The sequence below is a fragment of the Tetranychus urticae genome, chromosome 1, assembly GCF_039701765.1.
Source record: "Tetranychus urticae isolate SD_2017Ah chromosome 1, NJAU_TeUrti_SD_1.0, whole genome shotgun sequence".
In the NCBI taxonomy this organism is placed as follows: Eukaryota; Metazoa; Arthropoda; class Arachnida; order Trombidiformes; family Tetranychidae; genus Tetranychus; species Tetranychus urticae.
Genome location: NC_142958.1, coordinates 26818804 through 26842139, shown reverse-complemented (window position 1 = coordinate 26842139; position 23336 = coordinate 26818804). Strand labels below are relative to the sequence as shown.

At 36.0% G+C, this 23336-nt stretch overlaps 3 protein-coding genes across 9 annotated transcripts; 1 reads left to right on the top strand and 2 right to left on the bottom strand.

Moving 5' to 3' along the window:
- Positions 1 to 1124: 1124 nt before the first annotated feature.
- Positions 1125 to 2546, bottom strand: LOC107364610 (motile sperm domain-containing protein 2). The gene is made up of 2 exons (XM_015932033.3): positions 2437 to 2546; positions 1125 to 2145 (listed from the first exon to the last, which is right to left on the bottom strand). Exons 1-2 carry the CDS (start codon positions 2487 to 2489, stop codon positions 1314 to 1316), a joined length of 885 nt encoding a protein of 294 aa, XP_015787519.2. The 5' UTR covers positions 2490 to 2546; the 3' UTR covers positions 1125 to 1313.
- Positions 2547 to 4568: 2022 nt separating this feature from the next.
- LOC107364345 (uncharacterized) lies at positions 4569 to 6348 on the top strand. The gene is made up of 4 exons (XM_015931678.3): positions 4569 to 4740; positions 4819 to 4838; positions 4903 to 4983; positions 5081 to 6348. The coding sequence occupies exons 1-4, from the start codon at positions 4695 to 4697 to the stop codon at positions 5990 to 5992; spliced, it is 1059 nt and encodes a 352-aa protein (XP_015787164.2). The 5' UTR covers positions 4569 to 4694; the 3' UTR covers positions 5993 to 6348.
- On the bottom strand, positions 6036 to 23128 carry melt (ventricular zone expressed PH domain-containing protein melted). Of its 7 annotated transcripts, none has more exons than XM_015931978.3 (4): positions 22694 to 23128; positions 9805 to 10217; positions 7430 to 9713; positions 6036 to 6906 (listed from the first exon to the last, which is right to left on the bottom strand). In XM_015931978.3, exons 2-4 carry the CDS (start codon positions 10011 to 10013, stop codon positions 6685 to 6687), a joined length of 2715 nt encoding a protein of 904 aa, XP_015787464.2. In that variant the 5' UTR covers positions 10014 to 10217; positions 22694 to 23128; the 3' UTR covers positions 6036 to 6684. The 7 variants fall into 7 exon arrangements, with proteins under 7 accessions (XP_015787464.2, XP_089122143.1, XP_015787462.2 ...); XM_089266017.1 differs by having other exon boundaries at positions 6036 to 6902; positions 22694 to 23072; XM_015931976.3 differs by lacking the exon at positions 22694 to 23128 and adding an exon at positions 11642 to 11953.
- Between the last annotated feature and the right edge of the window lie 208 nt (positions 23129 to 23336).

The following is a 23336-nucleotide window of genomic DNA, read 5'->3' as shown; positions in this document are numbered from 1 at the left end:
TATTATATTGTCAAGAAGTTTGCTGTTTTTTTGCTGGTTGTGTTGATGTATCCATACTCTCAACACTTTTTACGCTTCTTTTTGTGATCCTTCTACAATTTATCTCATCTTGCTTATTTATTGAATTAATTGCTATTTAACTAAATAGTTTATAAGATCGTGCATTCTAATCAATAGATTAAATTGAATTAGATAGGCAAAATTGCTGTTCTTTCTGTTGGCTTGATTTAATTTTACTCGCTGGATTCAATGGTTATATCATCTGCATGCATACAATTTGCTCTATTTTTGGCGACTTTTGTGACTTTTGTTTCAATCTTACATCCTAAGTGATTGAATTAATTGCTATTTAGCTAATTGGTTGATAAAACCTGACATTGTAATCAACAGATTAAATTGAATTTAGATAAATGAGCAAGTTTACTTTCTTGTGGTGAGCTTTACTTGTATGGATCAATTGTGTCTTTTCTTGGGCAACCATTTTAGTGAATCTTTCATCAACAATTAGCTTCATCTATTTTTTTCTGGTGAAACTGTTTTCTTGCCTTTAAGATAGGAATTGGTTTTACTGCTTCTCCTTTTGTTCCTGTAAAAATCAATCTTGGTAATTGAATAGATCAGTGGTGATAAATTGCATAGGATCTTGTTATTTACAATTTAGGTTTTCAATTTGACCAAGTTGGGTCAGAATAAGGCCATTAAAATGCTTATATTAAATATCATATAAAAACTTGTTAATGATTTATTCATGAGTTGTCATTTCAATGGTTCCGATTACGTTAATTCTGTTTGAATGTATTTGAGCAATTTCAATGGTTCGTAGATTCAGTTCCCTATTCAATTAAGAATGGATATGGGAATGTAATTAACGACTTGCCAGACACTAAATCATAAAGTATTAAGTTGTTGGACATTCTTTACCAGAAAAAAACATGAGTTTTTTGGATAAAGTTAGATAATCAAATTAATTTCAACTTTTGTTGCGATTTAAACTCTTTCCACTTCGCTTATCTCAGATTTACTAATCATGTTAGCTGTTTTTACCATTAACTTGGTTCAACTCGAGCTCAAACATTGGGCAAAGGATTTTCATGGAGGATTCAACTTCAGATTGCGGAACTATGTCATGATTCAATCAAGATTTATTGTTTAGCATTTTGATACACTACAAACAATACAAAGTTTTCCAATGTTTAAAAATAAGACCATAATTGGTCAATTAAAAAGGTAAATGCATGAGTTTACAAGAGTGTACTGAAAATGAATATATACAGGCTTAAAGCTGAAAATATTGAGTATAAAATTGAAAGCATTTAAGAATCGTTTGAGAGTTGCTTGTCAAGATGTGCCTTCATTTTCTCATAGACTTTATCTTTGATATTGTTGGCCTTAGCATAATCAGCGAGGTTGGGGCATTCAGAGATCTCAGATTTTGACAAAGGTTCAATTTTTCCATCTAAATAGTATGGCAAATTATCTTGATCCACCATGGTTTTTAAAGCTTCCTGGTCAATGAAGATCATCTTTTTCCATAAATATTTAGGGAAGAAATACTTGATAATTTGTAGAATCATTTTAAAGCCAAAGTTCATGTCCAAAAAGGCAATATATTCGGCTGCAGGAGGATACTTTTGAGTGTAAATGTCAAGAATTTCCCGTAATAATCCGATATCAACTTGAGCTTGTCTGCAATCGAATATAATGGCAAGTTTTTTGTTTTTTTCAAGAACCATATTTCTGACGGATTCACAGTTAAGTAAAAATTGTTTGATAATCAATGGATGCATCTCTTTAGGTCCAGGTGAAACGGAGAGACGGATGTAGAACAAAGGATGGCCAGCTTTATCGAAACCTTTAGCCATAAATAATCCTGTTTGATGAACTTCAACTGGAATATCGGTAACCTTCAAGTCTAAAACTCCATTCTCTCTTCTGTATGAACAATGACGCCTGATTGCTTCCAAAGCAGGTTCAACTTTCCAATCATTTGATTCAAGAAATAACATGATTCCAGTTTCACTGTCAGCCTCCAAAGCTTTAACATCTCTTGGATCATAATCATTAGGATGAGCTTTGACCTCTTCAAAACAAACTTGTTTAAGCTCTTCAATCTTAAATTTCAATCTATCTTCATCAGTTTCAGTTCTGTTTTTATAAATGAAAGCAAAAACAAGAAAAATGAAAAGAGAAAAGAAATTAGTAAGTAATTAGTAAATTAAAGTTCAAAGATAAATCACGTTAATTAGCTTGCCTATTTCATATAGTTTCATTTTTTCACTGTTATTTGTCAACTTTACATAAGTCAATAACATGTAGCTACAGAATTTTCAGAACACAAATCAGCATTGAAAAATAACCTCACCGTATCAAATCGATACAAAAAAAGCAAGACATTCTTGAGAGAAATTATCAAAGAAAAGGTTTATTGTGACTTACCTAATAACTTCGTTGACATTTTCTGTTAAAACGGCATTAACCAACAACGCCATTGTAAATTATTGATGAAACTTGAGGTGGATGAAAAGAATGCACTTGAAATACAAACTGAATCGAAACAAAGGACAACCAGAATGAAAGTCTAAATAAACTGGTGGCAAGTGTAAGCCAGCTGTGAGTTGAAAAACTTGACGACACAAAAAAAAACGAGAAGAACCAATGAGAATAAGGTTAGAATTTAAACTGATTTGAAAAACTGTTAAAATAAGGTTTATCTTATATTTCAGTGGATGACGAAGATGATAATGGTATGGGGATGATAAGGATGATGCACCGGGAAAATCTTTAGCTAGAGGAACAAGTTTAGATGAAAAGTAAAACTCAACCTTCACCATGTAAAAAAAGGGAGAACCAGAAAATAAGACAGTGAAAAAGATAAGAATGCTTTAGGCAAATTACATTAAGAAAACTTTCGCTCACTCGGTAAACGAAAGAGAATGGCAAATCTTGTCATCTTTGGAGCTTTCCAGATCATCTATTATCTTAATCAACAGTTCAAACTTTCAGTTTCAACTAATAAACAGCCTTAAAAATTGAACCTTAGTAAGCAACCGTTTTTTATTTGTTGCCTATTTAGACAAATTTTGCTTTTCAAGTTTCACCATTTTTCTTTTTCTTTTTACCATTTTCTTTTCCATTCTTTTCCATTCTTTTTATTACCTGTCTTAATGTACTAAACTGTACTCTGTACTGATGATTGGTCATTATGATGGTGAATGTTAGTCACATTGGGTTCAGGGTCAACTGGAGATTGAGTTACAATCTTGAAATTATTTCAACTTGAATGTTTTTTGCTGGGTTTTTCACTTTTCTCATCACCTTTACAACTATGGTTAACTGTATCATTGCCATTGTTTCCTTTATACAGTGTATTGGACATGACTTGTGATTTGTTAACTAATGTGGCTTTTTAAAAGCTGTTAATCAATTTTCCCAATCATTTGATCTTAAGGTAGATTAAATTGAGTCAAATTTTCCAGAAAATGAAAAATGTGAATCAACAGATTGGATAATAATTGCTCCAACAAGGGATGGTAAAAATTGTTCAATGGTTTAAAATGATGGTCTTTTGACAAGACATTTTACCATGAGTCAATTAACCATTTGATCGGGATTTTCCAGGTAACTCGTCCTGTTAATCGGCTAAAATTACCTGCTTCACCCTCCAAGTAGATTCACAATTAGATTGAAAGTTGATCAATCAACCAATAGTCTACTTTTATATTGGTACAAGTTGTTCACTATTGATGTAATATCTCAACAAGTTTCATTGTCTTGGAATGAGGAAAGTTGAATAGTAAAAGTTAGACTTTCGATTGTCATCTTATTCACAATTGAATACATTGTTATTACATGAGTAAAATTATTGAATAATATGTAATTAAAAATGAATCTGTGAAAAAAAGGAAGAAAAGAACTTAAAAATAATTGAATTTCCCATTTTTTTACAGCAGTAAATCAACTTTTCATGTTAACTCTTAAGCATTACTCTTAACTTGCAACTCAACCAAAGACTCTTTGAAAAGCTCAGTGTTAATCCGGTATTTGTTAATTGTTAAGCTGTTTATTAGTCATTAAGCAATCCTTAAGCAATAAAATCATATTCACAGCCCTTTATTCAAGGTTAAAAACATGAGTGCTAATTTAACCCCTAGAGTTAAAAATGGTATTCTTAGCTTAATGATAATCAAAGTTATATAAAATTATAACGTTACCAACCAATCAAGCATGATGATTAAATAAAGCGAAGGACGTTAGATAATCAGTAATACCAACATTTTCCGTTCAATTTTTTACGCTAAAATCACGAGAATTTTGTTTTTCAAAGTCACAATTTACAGAATTATTAAACTCAAAATCACAAGAATATCATCTTCAGTGTTGATTTGTTTGTTGACTTGTTTTTAACCAGAACCTGAAAGGTTTGATCGGAAAAATTGTTGATCTAAAACATCTTAAACAATGGCTTTTGAAAAGTGATATAGACTGAACAAGTGTCAACTATTGAACAAGCTGCTTGGTTAAACAAATACGATGATTGTTTGAATAATAAGCTTCTCACTTTCCGTTGAAAGCAAACTATCGATCAGTAAATTCATTACATTAAATTGCATTTTATTTACACTTGATTACCAGTATTGATAAACTCTTTTAACACCATTTTGAAAGCAGATATAATTGTGACACACTTGCTAGCTATGAAATTATGGTTTAGTGTAATCGTCTTGACTTGTTTTACGCAAGGTGAGTTTACTATCGATTCGCGCTTCTGTACATAAAACAATAATCTATTCATTTGTCCTCTCCGTTTGGGCTGTCCAGTTGAATCTACTTTTTTTGATGTGAGTCTTTTTTGTCCAATGTTTGTGATTGATATCGATTTGACCAATGTTGCTTTAATTGCAGTGTTCTAGTTTCTGGCCTTTTACAATACTTGGTTTTTGTCCGGTTCACACCAGAGTTGTGACTAGAGTTGGAGACTCAAAGGTAAATTTGATTTTATGAGGGAAATCTGGTGTATTGAGTTTATTATCTAACAGTTCGAATGTTGTTTTAATGCAATTTTTCTGTGTTTCTTGAATAGTCGGCAGACAAAAACACTACAGAAATTGGACCAAAAGAGCAAATCCCAGAAAATGCAACGTCAACAGAAATGTCGACTGTTAAAACAACAGTGCCAACAACCTCTGAGGGAACAACAGAATCTGTTATGAATATGACAACAAAGTTACCAGAAGATAAGACAACACCAGCTAGCTCTGAAATCACAACCTCAGCATCAACTTCACCTCCACAAGATTCAACCACTACAATTGTTCCAACTACAACGCAAAAAACAGAGGCACCAGAGGATAAGGCTACCACAAAGGCCACTACAGATGAGACTACAACAAAAGGGTCAAAAGAGGAAACGACTTCAGTAACTACTGAGACACCAAAAGAAACGACTGTTTCAGAGGAAAGTAAAGATGAGACGGTCTCAGAGGCACCTACCGAAGATACATCGCCAGCCACCAAAGCTAAAACGGATAAAGTAAAACCTACAGAAACAACTGTTAAAACAACAGCTAAATCAACGGTTAAGATTAAAGATTCGGATGATGATGATTCGGATGACGAATTAACCGATAAAAAAACAGAAGCATCAACAGAAGGCATTGTGGAATCTGAAATTGAATCGGCTGCAGAAGATCCCAAAGTTTTCTATGAAGAAACAAGAACAAAACCGAAAAAAGCAGAAGCACCAACTAAAGCATCAAGAAAAACAACTGACAAGGGCGATGCTAGAAATGAACTTAATGCAAGACCAACGCCATCAACTGCCAAGCAGTCTTCTAGAATTAAAGGTTTGCCATCTCAAATGAAATCAGCTCGACAACAATTAGCTAAATCAAATGGAGCAGTCAAAGTTTCGTCAGGAGCCTCGAATCCAGCCGTTGGTGATAATCCGATAAACAACTATTATGGAAGCAGCTTGCTGAGGGAAAATGAATAGTCAGCTATTTAAGCATTTTGATAAATTAATGAAGCTAAAAAGGTAATCACAGAAGTAAAAACATTATTTATTAAAGTGTATGTAAAAAAGTATAAGAATCTATTAAATACATACAAACAAAAAAAAACGAAAGGTAGAAGACAAAAGGGTAGTGAACACGAAGTGATGTAAGTCAGTAAAACGTTAACTTTGACTATTGAAGAGTAAAGTTGAAATTTAAAAATGTATTTCTCTTGAAATTGACACTGGTAAATAAGAAATCTTTAGGATTCTGCATTTTCGAGCTCAATGAAGATGATTTGTGGAACTCACGTTTTGTCAATTTATGCTTCAGTCCTAACAATTAAACATTGTAAGCTTAATACGCTGTATTGTAAAAAAATATTTCTGTATCGATTCAATGATTTCTTAAAATTAATTAATCTGAATATTTATGAAACTTCTCTAACGTGATGTTTGCCAATTTCAATTTGCTGGAAGTAAGTTAACTTGAAAACTGGAAATAACTGAAAGATTTTGTCTCCTTTTTTTCGTACATTTTTTTGTTTATCAATCAACAAAAATCGACGAGGTATATGGATTGTGAACTAGTCCTCGTTGATGATTTTGTCCTTTCTTTTGATTGTCGTCTTAAATTAAGTTAAACAAGTAAAATAATGACCATCTTTGCCCAATTATCAGGATAAAGTCATTCAACCATTTGTGTCTTTTGCTTGTGAATGTGCCATGGCTATTGATAAACATTGAACCCATTGCTCTGTATTTAAATTATTCTTGGCCTTTAAAACGTATGTTTTATCCTCGTTTGTGAATATTTCAAAAGCTTTAGGAATAGTTCTTCCTTTTGAGCTGGGAATGGCTTTGACGCTCAATATTTCCCCGATTTCGATCGGCTGAGTTTCTTTGGTGTCTTTCTAAGGGAAAAATGAAAACCAAATTAGTCAAAATTGATTGAAAATGATTTTGTAAAAGTTAAATATTAATCAATTAGGAATGGCTCCAACAGAAAAGTAATCAAAATCAACAATAAGATAGAAGCGCAAGAATAAATTGCAAAGGTTAGAAATAATTGAAGAGTACAATTAATTGGTTGAAGGAAAACTACTCAATAGTAAATTTTATAACAAATTAATAAAAAAACACTGTAAAGACTGAAATCAGGTAATTAACTGTAAAGAGGAAATGAAGGTAAACAATTAAACAATTGAACCTTTGTTTAAGATCAATGTGAAGTTTACGTCTATAAGGTTTCTCAGAGCTAAATTGAAGAAGCACTAATCTGGATGACTGAACAAAATACTAGGCCTGAGATAAAATGAAAGTTGATGTTCAAACAACAAAAAGTGAAACTGAACGAGATGGGAAAGTGAATCTGTAACAGTTGAAACTATGAATTAAAAGAGCATAACCGAGCTATGAGCTTGAATAGATACCGACCGATTCTCTATAAGATAAATTAAGTCCAGATAGAGTGAAATAATGAGTTCTCCATCGACGAAAGAGCTTCCATTTGCCTTTTTTCTCCTTTAATTGGCCCTCAATAACAGGTTCCGAGTTTTGTAAAAATTCAATGGCACGATCAGGATGATTACAAAGAAAACAGCCCCAGATATTAGCTAAAGCGTTGAATTCAAAGACATCGAAATATCGTGAAGATCTTAACTCGGCCATCAGCAAATCTTGATCTTTTGTAGAGGGAAAGGATGAAGTTACTAAGGTAAGGAAGGTTTTATTATCGGCTTTAAGTGTATCCCAACAGTTTTTCAATGCATTAACGGAGGCTTCATTGGTACATAAGGCGGTAGGTGCTTTGGCTTGGAGAGCCAGAAACATGAGATGAATCCAAATTCGTGCGTTTCGTGTCTTCATGGTAAAAAAAGTTTTACTGTACAAACAATTTGTTCCTTTGCCCTGACAAACAAAGTGAAGTTTGGCAAGTTTCTTGGCCTTTTTTTCTTCTATGGTACATTTAACAGGTAATGGTATTTTAACTGAAATTTTTTGCATATAAGCTTTTATCTTGTCAATGTGTTTCTCACAAAAATGCTGAACTGCATCTCTCATTGGATAAGGTTCAAGAAGAGAGGTTCGACTTTGTTTAAGGTGTTCCCCGCTTGATGTGGCCCGTAATTTTGAATTTAAACTGCTTGAGATACCTTCAGACCGGGAAGCTTCAATGTTATAGTGAGATGAGGTTGAGGAAAAGGCAGCGTTACCCTGTTGCAGTTGCGAGTCGACTGAGGTTGCAACGGTTTTTGATTTGGATGCAGCAGCTTCTTTTTCTTGTAGAGCTAAAAGGTAAGATGAGGAGGCACTTTTTTGTGAACCCGATGCGGTAGTACCTGCCATTATACTTTCAATGGATCGACGGTTAACTTGATGACGAGAAGAGTAACTAGGTAAACCTAAAGTAGTCATGGAACGATAAAATCCATTTGTAGATGATGTACTGGAATGTGAAGGTCCAGAGTGGCTGAAAATGTTAGAGTGCTGTTGGTGGTGGTGGTGATGGAGAGAATGAGGTTGTCCTGTTGATGAAGAAGACGATATCGATGAAATACCATGAAGGTTAGCAGATCGTGGAATACTTCGATGGTGATAGGTTGAAGCATTATTTGACAGCGAATAGATGCCCTTTGAACGAGGCTGGTGTTGGGCTGAGGATGAAGTTGATATTAATGAATCAGCTAAACCAGAATTGTTATTGTTAGTTAATGAACTGCTTCCAGGGACTCCGGTTCCAGATGTTGTCTTGCCCAAATTATTATCACAATTGACACGGACAACTGTTATAGCATTTGATGATGTTACTTGTTGATTGAGAGTATTCAGTTGTTGAAGGTAAATTTGAACTGTTGCTGAAGAACTGTTTTCCGTTTGTACTAGAATTTGGTTGAGAAAAGATGGAATTAATGATGGAAATACTTCAACGATTGATTTGATCTCTCGCAAAAGTGTGATGGTGGTTGATAAATCGGATCGTGACAATTGAGAGGTTAGGAAACGCACACAGTCACAGGCTTGTTCAACGTCTAGTTTACCAATAATGCCAAGAAACTGGGCAGCTATTGAAAGCATTCCACTTTGAAGTTCACAAGCAGTAATAACACGACTAACATATTCAACAAAAGGTCTTGGATCAACTTGAGCCATATCAAGGAAAATTTGTAAAGTTTGATAAGCTGTTTGAGATTGAGCCAAACATTCGCTAAATTGTGGTAAATTTGATTCCAAAATGGATGGTTTGTTCTTGGATATTAGAGCAAAAAGATGAAGTAAAGAGAGCTTTTCCGGTGTATCACATTGAGGTAAAAGTGAAACAAGAGCCATTACATGATCATGAATAGGTTCCTTGTTAACAGTGTAAATTTTTGGTAAAACACGCACCAAAGAATAGTTGCCACCAATAATGGAATCGATAATGGGCTGAATATGAGGTGACAATACTTCAGCATTGTTAATGGCAGCAAGTGACAAATAACTTGAAAGATTTCTGCTCAACTCTTTATTCCCTCGATGAAGTAGTTTAATGGCCACTGGAACCGCGATTCTCATCAATGATTTTTTAGTGTGATTGAGAAAAATACAGGAAACTACATCGGAAGCTATTTTAGCATGTGGTGGATCCTCATCTTTTTTATTTGGTTTAAGGTCATGTTGAAGGCATGATTCTAAGAGAGAAACCAAAGCTGGTGCATGTTCCTCTATTGTACCCGAATCTCTGAAAAAAATCAAATAAAAAATATTAGACATATTGATAAGCACATGGTGTTGGGTTCAATAAAGTTCAAACATGAGACAGATGATTTTACCTAATAGCAGAGGTAATGCGAGCTAAGCAAATTTCGATGACACTTTGATCGTTGTTGACTTTATTGAAATCTCTAGAGCTGGAAATTCGTTGGATTTCATTAATTAAAGCTGACAAATCAGTGATAATGCTTTTATCCTCGATGGAAAATAAATCGCCGGCTCTGGAGAGATCTCTCTTGGTTAACACTTCCACAAATAATTGGTGCATGTTAATTCCACTTTTATTCCTTATTTTGATGATGGCAAGCCTTTACGAGTCTCTCGAAAAAATGACAACCAGATGAGTTTAATTGATTGTGTCAGTGAGATTGGACATCCAAAGAGTATTAACAAAAAATGAGATTCATTTAACATCCATCGAAGCTAACCCATTTTATCAATCAAACCCGATTTCCGTGATGTTGATAAGATTCTGTTATGAAAGAAAAGAAAATACATGTTAGAAAAATGTGTTATTTTGCTGGTAATGATGGTGATGATCAGGAGAATTGGAATAAAAGCAGATAGAGTGAAAGGGAGAAAGCCAAGGAAGATGAGATAAGAAAGAGGCAATAGCAGAGAGAAATTAAAGTTTCTCATGTTCAGCTAAATTTAGAATACACGAGGATGAACTAAATATGGACATGCAACTTGTTGGAAGCGGACGACATGATGGTTTAAGATGGCTGTGAAGGATTGATGAGGGTTTAACAGGAGAAAAGAGAATGAGATGATGATAAATTAATCTGTTGAAACTGAAAAGCTTGTTATTGGAAGGAGTACTAAATAAGAGAAAAGGCGTAAGAGAAGAATGATGAAAAGATGATGGAAAAGAAAAAAGGTAATCAAACGTTTAGGGTCATTCAACGGGATGAACTTGCAGGCACTAACACAAAATCTTGCTACCAATCACTGGTAACATCTATGTAATGCTGTATAAATTTAAACGATGGGTTTATCATTGACTGAGAAGCTGGAGTTGGATCTACATTAACTAATCTGTAGTAACTCTTTGTGATTATATTATTAAATCATTCTCAAAAGTTTTGGGCAACATTGAAAGGATTTTAAAATTCTTGAAGATGGTATGTAAAAGACAGAAAATCGGTAACAAATGTTTACTACTGAAAACCAGAAAAAAAGCAACAAGTTAGAAATGAAAGCCTCAATAACAATGACTAACACCTTCATATTTTATCAACTTATAATTATGAGTTAGATCATGTAACTAGCTTACGGACTGAATTCATGTTATGGTGGGCAAAAGATAGTACAATAAACAATCCATTGAAATACATGAGACGGTCTAAAAAATATCTATTGCTGGTTAAAGAAATTATTTAAACTGATAACAATTAGATGTACTTGATTGGGAGATTTTAAAGTTAAGATTGAGCGCATAAATGAATGAATTGGTGGTTTAATCAATGACTATACGATGAAATCGCTCCCAACAACTAATCAAAATTGTATACGCGCAGCTTCAGCTGTTTACAAGCGATAAGAGAAATGATTATGGAGTTATAACTTTAAAACTATCAACCAAAATAAAAGTATTAATCAAAATGAAAGTGTTATTTACACATTAAGGAATTGAGTTGACTGGACTAGACTCTAAAGAATTATGCTCGGAAATTCTCAGGTGGTAAAAAAATGATTTCTAAAAAAGTCTAGTATTATTGAAACGTTTTTGTGACCTGTTTCGTGGGGAAACAAATGGCTGGTAGGGTTTTGCATTAAAAGTGAAGTTTGAAAGTAACAAATATTGGTGGTGATAGTAATACCGATGATAGTGTTGAGTAATGATGATAAAGATGAAAATGAAATGGAATGTTGATGTGAGTGAAGAGAACACACCTTGAACTAGCAACAATCTGAAAATATTGGCGTAGTTTTACTTCATAAAAACAAAGAAAAATATTCCAGGGTTAAAGATGAAGTAAACAGAGCACAGTTGAACTTTGATTTGGTCTGTGAGGTGATAAGTTAACTGTTTTAAAATAAATGATGATAATGTTTAACTGGTTTACTGCGAATGTTAATAAAAATTAACAACCATGTCAACATATCTAGACTTGAAAACTAATACAGATGAAGTCAATCAGGTAAAAAAGAAGCACAAGAAAAGAAAAAGTAATAAACCAAACAAACCGGATTGGAGAAGCAAAAAGGTGTGCACCCGCATGAATGCAGGCGTGGGCCTAGTGGCTGAGTGTCTTAGAACACCCCTCGATAGCCACGGTTGGCATGGCTTAGATGTTAGATGATTAATGTCATAATAATAGAGCGTACAATCACATTCTGATATATACGAGGAATAGTTTTATTAGAGGAGTGTTCAATAGTTTACATTATACTGTGAAATTTGGCGTTTCTCATTCGGAATCATCTTCTAACGTAGTTATGTATTTATAAGCATCCAGTATGGCATTAATATTGTCTAAGGCTTTGATTAGAAGTTTGAATTCACTAGGTAGCATCTCATCTATCGACCAAAGACTAGGGCTCAGTAATTCTCTGTGAGTTTCGGACGTCAGATTTTCACATTCAGTTAAGAGGTGTAGGTAGTGTGATTTTTTGCGATTTTCACAGCAAGGATAGTTCGAGAAGACGTGGCAAAGTTTGCCTTGAAGTTTCAGAAGGCGACGTTTGTTCTTTGTTGTGATGTTAGGATAAAAGATGTTCCATAATCCAGTATTTTCATGCCATATCTGTTTCATGATTGAGTCTACTTCATCTTTACAGACAGTTTTGATGCTGTAAAGGTTCCAGACGGGGTCAGGAGTGTAAGCTAATTGATGTGACCATGTTGGAGTATAGTTGGTCATTGCCTCCGTCCAGAACCAGTACCCAGTGTTGTATTTATGTTTAATCATCGCAATACATCTAGCATAGGTGGACTCTCCGTCGCCATATTTGATCATGTTTTCAGTCATTTGTATTATCATGGGTTGATGCGAGTGTTCTTTTAGCAGATATTCAAGTGCAATGCAGTCGGAGTTAAAACAGTTCAGGGTTTGATTCAGGTTGATAGTTTCTTGATGAACTTTTATATCCTTGTATATCCATTGATATTGAATGTGTGTGGCGCAACCAATGGATTTTCGCAGGATCACCACCCAGGGGAGATGAGTGGATGAGGTTTTATTTCTGTTGTTTATTGTCTTCATATATGGGGAGTATGGGGTGAGTCCAGGTTTCCCGTCGTATCCATGTTTAGTTATGTGTATCATGAAAATCTCTTTCATTAACGGTAGAATAGGGTTCTTGTAGCCTTGTATGAAGGGTATACGCCATGAAGAGAAACGGTTCCCATTAATGTTTGTGATGATTCTCCCGATTGTCTCTGTAAGCTGAAGTATTAGGTGTCTGAGTTTGGATTGATCTGTTTTTAGTGAGAGTATGATCAGGGTAAGTTCATGTTTCATTATACGAGGTAGGATTACTGAGTTGACAATGAGTATTTTCCATCGAAGAGGGAGAGTTCGGAATCTTAGAGGGCCAATTTTGAAGTGAGTTAGTAGGAGTGTTGATAGTCGTTGTTTCAATGTATGTCGGAATTTGGCGATGTTCGGATAGCTCAGTGAGAGGATTTCATGTCCAAGAATTGAAAGTGGGTTCTCCTTGATTGTCGCCCTGTTGTGGACTTCCGTCTTGTTTAGATTCAGAGTCAGTCCAATTTTAGACAGGCATGATGAGATGATTCCAAGAATTTTTGGTATCAGTTGGGTATGTTTCTTAGTCACTATGACCACAATGTCATCGGCATAAGCCATACAATCTATTCCTATTGCTCTGATTTCCGCGAGAACCGGATCGAGTGAGATTATGAAGAGGAGCGGTCCTAGTGCTGTACCTTGGGGAACTCCAGTGTGATCTCGCATGTACAGCTTTTGTTTGTCATGATCGATAGTCAGAAATCTGCCTGTCAAGATTGACTGAATCAGGTGTAGAGTCGAGCTGTCTATAACTCGTTCCATGTGTAGTAGTGCAGCATTGTAATCTACCTTGTCAAAAGCTTTAGAGATGTCAAGTTTTATTATCGAACTTGTGGTTCGTACTCTAGGTGAAGTTAAGAGGTCATAGAGAAAGTTGGTGCGACCTTTATCCTTCATGTAAGCATATTGGAGTCCACTCGGTGTTAGTATATGCATTTTGTCAAGTAAGCGGTTCTTTAGGATTCTATCTATGATCTTCAGTAAGTAACAGGGAGATTTAACCATACGAAGTTCCGACGTATTGTGTTTGGGGACGAATCCACACCCAAGCGTAGTGAGAAATTGAGGCACATGTGAGTACTTAAAGATTTGTTGGATTGTTCTGACTATCCAAAATTTATTATTTTGATGAAATTTGTTCCATGTAATTCGTGTAAAGTCGTCCGCAGCTAGACTGGATGTTTTGGCATTGAACTTCAGGATAAGGTCAATCTCTTCTTCCGATAAGTTACCCGGGATGTTAGAGGGTGAATCAGTGTATCTTGGTTTGATCTTTGAGAACTTTTTGAGCTGTTCCTGTTTAGAACGCTGAGTGACTGTATCTTCATAGTCAATTCTGGGTTTGCCTCTTTGTATATGTCTGTTTATCAATTGCCATATCACTTTGTTATCAGTGATTGATCTCGGAGCAAGAAAGGGTTTGGATTTCCTTATCTTACGTTCAGTTATGGTACGTGTCTCCCAGCGACCATTGATATTCGGAAAGTGTTTGATTTGTCTACAGTTGACTATGATTGGTGAGTCCTTATTCCATGATTCTTGTGTATGCTGTTGAGCTATGGCTGATTTTATGGTCCAGTTATAGATGTGTATGTGTCTAGAAATGTTTGATCTGTCTGACGTTGGGTTGGCAGTCAGTTTGGAGTATATGGCCTTATGATCAGAGGTTCCTAGTCCGAATGATAAGATTTGGCATGTAGACATTCGTAAACTTTTAGATTTGATCAACAGGTCGATTGTTTTGTTCGTTCGCGTTGTGATACCTTTATTGTTGACGACCTCCAGGTTGTGTTGTTGTATTATTGAGTGTATATGACATCCAACCTCTAATGGCATTCTTTGTGCAGTTGGCGGTATAGCAGACCATGATGGGTGTAGAGCGTTAAAGTCACCCATTAGAATGAATTCCCTTTTTTCGTTGAGTTGTAGAAATGAGTCGATTAGTTCCAATTGTTCATGTGCTTGGAGTGTTTGTTTTTTGGTGAAAGTGCGTACGTATATGGAGAGTATAATAACGTTGTATCGCTTCACATGGACACAGGTGACATCAGGAATATTGAGATGAATCTCCTTTGTTAGCATATCCTTCGTGAAGAGAAGAGCTGTGGAACTGTTCGAGAAGGTGTTCGGTGTTGATAACAGGCTTGTAGCAATCCTATGATTCGGTTCATTAGTGGAGATGCACATATTTCGTCTCCTTGAAATAAGATCAAAGGCATGCTTAGTAAGTTCAGTTTGTTTGTTGAGGTTGATGTGATAGAGGTGCATTCTGATTATTCGGAAACAGACAGTCGGAATTTCGAGGGGTAGTTACGTGTTCGAGTGGGGCACAGCAAAAAAATCATATAAATAGAGAAGCCAGTTTAATGGTTATCTAATAAAAGACTAAAAAAGTGTTAATGTGTTTGGTTGGAAACAAAGAGGAGTAGATGTAATTGTCAATTTTGAAGTTGACGCGCTTTTCTAAGCAAGTCATATGTTTAATATGTTATGATTAGGTTTTCGCGCATTTTTCCCTTTGGTAATTCATGTGTTAAATTAAGATTCTTTTTCTCAGGCGTCGGTAAGCCATTTTGGAGTCATGGTGAGTGTACTGCTTTTGTTTGTGAATTTTCTATGAGAATGTAATTAAAGAAGTGTCTCTTTGCAGGTCGAGGGAATGAGCTATAGTGAAGTAAAATTCACCGATTTGACTTGGAGCACTTACCAGGAATTGGAGAAAATTGCAGTTCCTAATGGATTTTCCTTCCACTTCATCCAGAATGTTTTGTTTTATGATCCCATTTGGATGAAGAGCGGGAAGAGACTCATTGATTGTCGTTGTGAAGGGAAAGATGAGAAGTATATGGTGTTGTCATTAATTGGAAACGGGTCTAAGACTTTGTATAGTGTTGGAGCTGGAAAGACACGGGGTAAAGCAAGCGATGTTAGTTTGTACCGCCTTTACAACAAGATTCTTTTAAAGAGGCCTCGTTTCCTGCAGGTTTGTTAAAATTTTGTTATATGGCTTTAGTGTAAGTGACTAATGGAAAAAGGTTTTATTGCAGGCCGTCAGTCTAATTGGGTATCCAAACGCAGCAGGGCATTGTTATTTAATTTGTGCAGTATTGCCTTTATTGCATAGTCTACCATTTCTAAAGGTTCTGTTCGACATAAATGCGAGAATAACTATCATGAGAAACAATGGAGAGCTTAGAGATTTACCTGGTAGACCGTATAATATGATCGAACCCGACTTTATATGGAATAAGCATTTTATAAAGTTGCAGCGTATTTATTGTAAGGTGGCTCGAGATGGCGATTTCGATGAACACAACTTGGATGTGTTGATAGATCGAAAGTGTGTGAAACGGTCGAACTCCCCTGTGGCAGAACCTGAGTATAAGAAACCAAAGGGTGATTTGTTGTTGCATAATACGTTGGTTACTGGTTTGTGTACACTGCTGAGAGAGTATTGCGATGGTTCATATTCAGAGGCGGGAGGTGACGAGCGTGAAACATACGTAGATTTGATGTGGAAACTAGCTTCTGAGTGTTGTGAACACTACAATGTTATGTTTTTGAGACTCGATTTGACATATACTTGTAGAAGGTGCGTGAAGGGGCCTTTCAATCATACATTCACCAGCCCGGTGATAGCTATGGATGGAGTTATGGAGTTCCAGGAGTTGTTAGATCGAATGGACAGGTTGGCTGAACTACAGGAGTTCTTTTGTCAAAACGTAGGCGATGGTGGAGTTTGTGGAGCCCAGATCCGAAGTATCTTCTCAGCTAGATTGAAATATGCACCTAAGGCGCTGTGTTTTCTTACTTCATATGGCGTTGATTCAATCAGTATACCTGAGAGGCTGGAGCTGAGTCTTAATGATGAGAAGTATTTTTACACTCGTTTGTGCAGTACTGTGAAATTTAAATGTTGGTTGAATTCCGATGGGGTACCCTATGGGCCGCATTATCGTGAGCCTATCGCTGGTGACAAGTTAGAGGGTTGGCACACCTATCCAACTATGCATACAGACGTTGGTTATGTTGATGTTAACAACGGTAAGATATACCAGGTAAACCCTAGAATTTTCGGAAGGACAACTCCTGGTAGTCTTCATTTCTTTCAGTCATCTCAGTATGATAATATGTTACCTGTTATCGGCCGATCAAAGATATATTCTTTCGAGGAAGAGGAGCAGAGAGTCATGGATGAAATGAAGAAAATACGAGCCAAGAAAGAGGAGGAGGAAAAACTCGGACTCGATGCATCAGCATCATAGTTTTATGTTTAAAGGACAATATGTAGATTTATATGTTATCCATACTTTTAAGAATAAAGTATAATCTTAGTAGAAAAAGGAAACAAATAAAGCCTAGAGAAGCATGTTTAAATGTTATCTAGGTGTGTGTTTTTATTCAGTTCCGAGACATAAGCGAATGACTCATTATTTTTCACCGAGAGTTTCTAGGTTTATAAGATAATAACTGTTTAATTCAAGACGCAACTTTATTGTGGAAAGCATTGACAAATTATGATTACATGAGTTGTAAGTTAGTAAAAAAAGGAAGAATCGTAAGTAAGTGAGTAGAGTAAAAAATATGTTAGAAAGAGCGAAATGAGAAAAGGTTAAATGTTCGTAGTAATAATATATCCGAAGGCAAGGCCGAGAGAGGGAAAAGAAGCAATTTAGGAGTATATAGCCTAGTACAATTTCCATACAGCGTTGAAGGCTTAGGTGTATGATGATGGACAAGTTAGTAAGTTAGCGGGACAGTGGAGTACATTGTATTGGTTGGTGTGCCCCCGAATAGGTGATGTTGCATTGTTTGCACAACTTAAACTTTGCTTGTGAGCTGAATTGTATCATTTCATTCCCCAACTTGAAGATGAATTTATTGTTTTTGTACATCAGATATTGAAGTCTATTTCTCACAAAGATTATAAACTTGTACATCCGTGGACCAATACATCTCTTCACCAGTACATAGACTTCATTGGGGACATTGTGCATCTTGCGAAACGCTTCCACTGTTTCATCAGTCGAGGATATCTCACCCGATTGGAGCAAATAGTACCATCCAACTAGAACAGGTTGAATGCACGAGTTGTAGGTATTCAGTGCTTCTTCAAGAAGAGTTGAGGTTATCGGTTTCTGTAGGATGAATTGTCTTTTGACTCTGTTTGTCGTGTTACGGTTGGTGTGTTGAGTGTGGGCTTTGATACGCAGGTTAGGTCGCCAGTTATCGTCCATTGAGTTGAGTACCACTTGAATATCTAGTAGAGGGTATACATTAGAGGACTCGACAGTTCGAGTATCAAGTATGTGTAATGATTCAATAATATTGAGAATGAAGGTTCTGAGTTCGCGGTTGTTGTTGACTTTGAGGATATGGGAGATAATGATGAGTATGTTTGTTAGGGTTTGAGTATCAATACCATGGGATAGGAGTTCAATGGAGTCAAGATCGTGGATTTGTAGTATGACATCCTTGTACGCATTGAGTTCTGTTGGTGTCGGGAGATCAAGAGGTGGGTTGTCATATGAGCTGACTTGAGCTATCCAGATATCAAGTAAGTTGGTGAGAGTTGAGTCCATTTTTACAGGATTCGAGGATCAGAACTGTTGGCACAAGAACGAGTGTAAAAGTGTTTGATCTACAGGTAGAGAAGCATGTTTAAATGTTATCTACCAGAGGTGGGCGTGCTTTGTTCATTCTGAGATAGTTGTAAGGGTAGGTAATAAAAACGAGTATAAGAGGCGATAAAAAAGGAGAAGATAAGGTGCAAGGCTGAGAGAGAGAGTCAATGTTTCCACTTGCGTTTCCATAGAATGCCGCTATGACATCCTAAGTTTTAGAAGCCTCGTTGCCACATTATGTCACGATAAGTGTAGTCAACATGTTCCATTTGTCTGTCAATGGCTTCTTTCATTTGTGGGCATTCTATGTGGAATGCCTCATGATGGCCCCTGCATGCAGGACACTTAGGTGAATGGGAGTTACAATTCCTAAAATTGTGTGGGCCTGAGCAACGAAGGCATCTCTCTTGTTTTTCAGTGCATACCCAATGTCGACATGAACCACAGTTGTAGCATTTGCGAAGAGCGAAGTGATCAATGACTTCTAAGAGTCTACCTCGATACCATAGTTTGCCATTGAGGGCTCTAATGATGTGATCCCTGATCATCGGATCAATTGATATGGCAATTAAGGCATGGTTGGCATATGGCGAGCCAAAAAGCTTCCAAAACTTGAAAGTTTTGTCTCGGAAGGTCCGACCTTTGAAGTTGAAGGCTTTTAGTTCATCAACAATCGCTGACCAATTTGTACCAGCTTGGCGTTTGTCTATCCATAACTTTATAATCGGGAATCGAAAAGGAAGGCAGGTTGCAACAAGGCCAGCATTAGCAGCATTGATAAGTTCGATGAGCTTCTTTTGTCCTTCTTCCTTATCCACAACAACAGTCGCGTTTGAGTCGCCATCGATTATTGTTATCAAACGACCAAAGTATTCATCAAGGTTTTTGATAAACTCGGTTGTCATATTCTTCTTGTATTCAGGACCAGTGACTTGAATGCTGAAGCCGCGATCACCCGTGGAGGTCCATGGATAGATATGTGAGCTGCGAACCGCCTCAGTAGAGTATTTAACGTTTTTCGGTTGAACAACATTGTAGGTATCCGAATCTTGTTTTCTCTTGTTGGTTGTGACAGACTGTGAGGTGTCAGACGAGGAGGATGAGCTTGCTTGGGCAGCGAGTTCTCTTTCTAGGACACTTCTAGCTGCTGCGTTCGGATCTTCCGATTCAGGTACCGGTTCTGCTGGTGACATTTCAGGAGACACATCAACTTGGTTGGTGTTCATTAGACGGAACACGTCCTTGATCTGTTTTGAAAGTACAGGACCAAGAGACTTTAAACTTGAAGAACTGACTGCTTTTGTTAATAGGGAACTCATAGATTCACGTTCGTCCGATGAGAATGTTGAAATTTTTTCATTGATTTCCATGTCTGTCTTGGGCTTATCGATATGTATAGTTTTCATATAAGCTCTTAGCGCCTGAGTTTCAGCAACGCTGAGGACAGGTTTAGCCGGTGTTTGCGGTGTTTCAGTATTCGACATTTTCTTTAATTGAGACTTGCACGAAGAATTGTTCGAGGTGGATGTACACAGATGAAAGTGAACTGAGGAGGTTAGAGTTACAAGAGAAGCAGCAATTAAGTGTTATCTTGATATATATGTGTTTGGAAGAGATCTGGGAGAGAGTCAGTTATACTTTCATGATATCCAACTGTGTATCCAGTTGATGGCACAAAAAATTAGGAAAGAGAAGAAACAAGAAAGAGAGAAGCAGAACGTATTCGACTGAAGGCTTAAGTATAGAAGCTATTGCTAACCGACATGAGTTGTCCAGATGTTTTATTGTTACAGCTACAATGTTTATCTCATGGTTAACAAGGCCTTTGTTTGAGTAGAGCCTTAAAGGATAGTATCAGTGTGGGCAATTTGTTTATGCCACAGCTTAACGCATATATTTGACTTCCAAGTTTGGTAGGGTTGTGGATGTCCTTTTATTATAAGACCAAAATAGTAACTATTAAGAATAAATATTTCTATTTAAAAGGAATGCAGTGATATTTAATACATCTCAGATTTTAATGGTAAATTGTAGCTTGTTTGTATAGCAGTTGTTAATCCGATACTAATTTGGAAGAGATAAGGACCTAGTGACATAGATGTGTTACTTCACAGATCTTGGTAACATTGTAGTTAACTGAAATAATTTGTATGCCAAGTAAATATTATTGATTACTTAGAGAAAGTTTAAAATTAAGGACATAGATGAATCTAACTTCATTTTGTTCTGATTTAACCAAGATACAAGTTGAAAAGTTCGTGTCAGTGAGAGAGATAAAGTATTCTTTAAATAGTAAAAGTTTAAAATTTAGTATATGTAGTGATGCCTACCGCTAAAGAGTTAATGAGGGAGATTCAAGCTCAACGTAATGGTTGGATAAGTAACAAGGGCGTAATTAAACGCAAGGAATTATGGATATTCAATCAACCTGGTGGTGTACATGTTCAGAATCTGGATACCGAGGGTATATTGTCTCCTGTGCTTGCTACCATAAAGGATTGGGATACGAAGATGTGTTATGTGAAATACAAGCGGGATAAGGTTGTGATTGGGTTAAGATCTGAAGGTAACAGACGAGAGGTGCAAGGTACAATACAGAATAAGTTAAAGGATTTTTCAATATTCGAGGGAGTGACAGAGCAATCCCGGATGTATTGTTTCGTAAAGGTACCAACGCTAAATGTTGACTTGGACGAGTTTTCTGAGAAGTTCTTGGATCAGAACGACTTTCAGTTGGATGCAATAACTCGAGTTGTCGAAGTTAAGCGTGTGAATGGGTTGTTCTATCGTGTAAGTTTCACCATAAGCAGCGAGAATCGAGAGAAGTTGCTCGATAGAGATGGCTACATTAATTGGAGGACTCAGTGCGTGGAAGTTTATGACGATCTTGGTTTAAAAGCTTGCCAGCGTTGCTGTTCTTTAAAGCATTGTGAAGACGAGTGTAACAATGAGGCGCAGTGTCGTTGGTGCCGCGGTAATCATGGTGGTGAGTGTCCCCTTGGCGTACTGGCAGGTCAGTCTCGTTGTTCAAGCTGTGAAGAACGTGAGATCGGTGATCATAGTACTTTCTCACGGCGTTGTCCCAAGTTGCAGAGAACCGCGAGAAAGCTTGCTCGAAAGTTCAGTCTCAAATATGGATGGTTACTTGTGCCTACGGATCCAGAAATGTATTAAACCTGTTAGGCTTAAGACAGAGAAGCATATTTAAATGTTATCTGTGCCTCGTCTCTAGAGGAGAGGTTGAAATTAAATGAATAAATGATTGCAAAAATTGTTAGAAGTTAATGTTATCTTTAATTATTTCAAGTATGGATCAATCAAGGAGATTAAAACTCCACGTACAATGCATCTAAGATGCACAAGGTAAATAGACCCAGCGTCTACATATAATATGGTATTAAAAGTTTATAAAGCAAGCTACCGTAAATCGATGATATTTCAGGTAAGCGATATACCACTCGGACATGTATCAAGAGGTGTGGTACCATAGTTTCCTCACGAAGTTTGACGACGCAAACAAATAACAGAGCCAGCCCGTTCATGTGGTACCAACAAGGAGTAGATAGCGGTCTACAATTGTCCCAATGCAGTAGTTATTTAGTAACAATTGTGGCGATTAAGAACAGATCACTCATTGAGCACTCACGAAGAACAAAGGAAAGACAGAAAGAAATTAAGAATGAGAGAGAAGTATAAGAGGGGGTAGAAATATACATAATTTCATAAATTATCGGGTTAGGTTAGCAAAAGGTAATCGACAAAACATAGCTCCATTGATTAAGTAGATTTATAAATTTAACATTTTACAGATTAAACGAAATACAAATTATAGAGAGATTTCAAACGATGTTTAGTCATCAGCAACTCAGCAAACTTTGGCAAAAGTAACCAAAAGAGAGAAAGAGCAAGAAAAAGGGAGAATGGAAAGATAAAGACTAGAGGAGAAACCAAAAATCACCATAAGGTGAATTATAACCAACTAATTATTTTGAATTTGTTCATTTATTAACATTCAGATGTTTTGTGAACTTGAGGTTATTTCACTAAATTTTACAGATTCTTCTTACCTTATTGATATAAAATTTGATATCATTAGACTTTGGCTAACAAGTTGATGAAGTTAATACAACTGGTTGAGTTTTATAATCAATGAATTCACAAACTTCATTCTTTCCATTAAAGAAATTTTTGATGTATAATATTTTATGTTTGTGGTGATTATGTTGAATCTGATAATTATGATGGCGACGAGGGTTGAGTAAAGATCACTTGGTTACAGATTTTCGCGATTTTTTGACACAATAAATTTAATTCGATAAGCACAGTTGAGAGTGTAAAAGGTATAGCTGGATGGTGGCGAAAGTCAACAGATTATTCTTAACCTTTTTATTTCACTGGTGTAACAATTTAGTAGAATCAAAGTAGTCAGGTAATCGGTTCAAATTTCATAATAACTAATTTTTAAATAAAAAAATTCTGAACTGAAATTTTGATTCTACTGTTGTGAAAAATAATTTATCACTGGGAATCTAATTGTTATCGAAATCATGGAAATCAAAAACATAATCTTAAACTTGAAAAAGCACCATCTGTAATACATTAAAATTACTAGAGATTTTTAATTTGGTTATCAAATTTTGGCACTTTTATTTTTTCTGTTACCTTTACGTTTTTATAGATTTCGTTTTTAAATTTGTGATTAAATAGTAA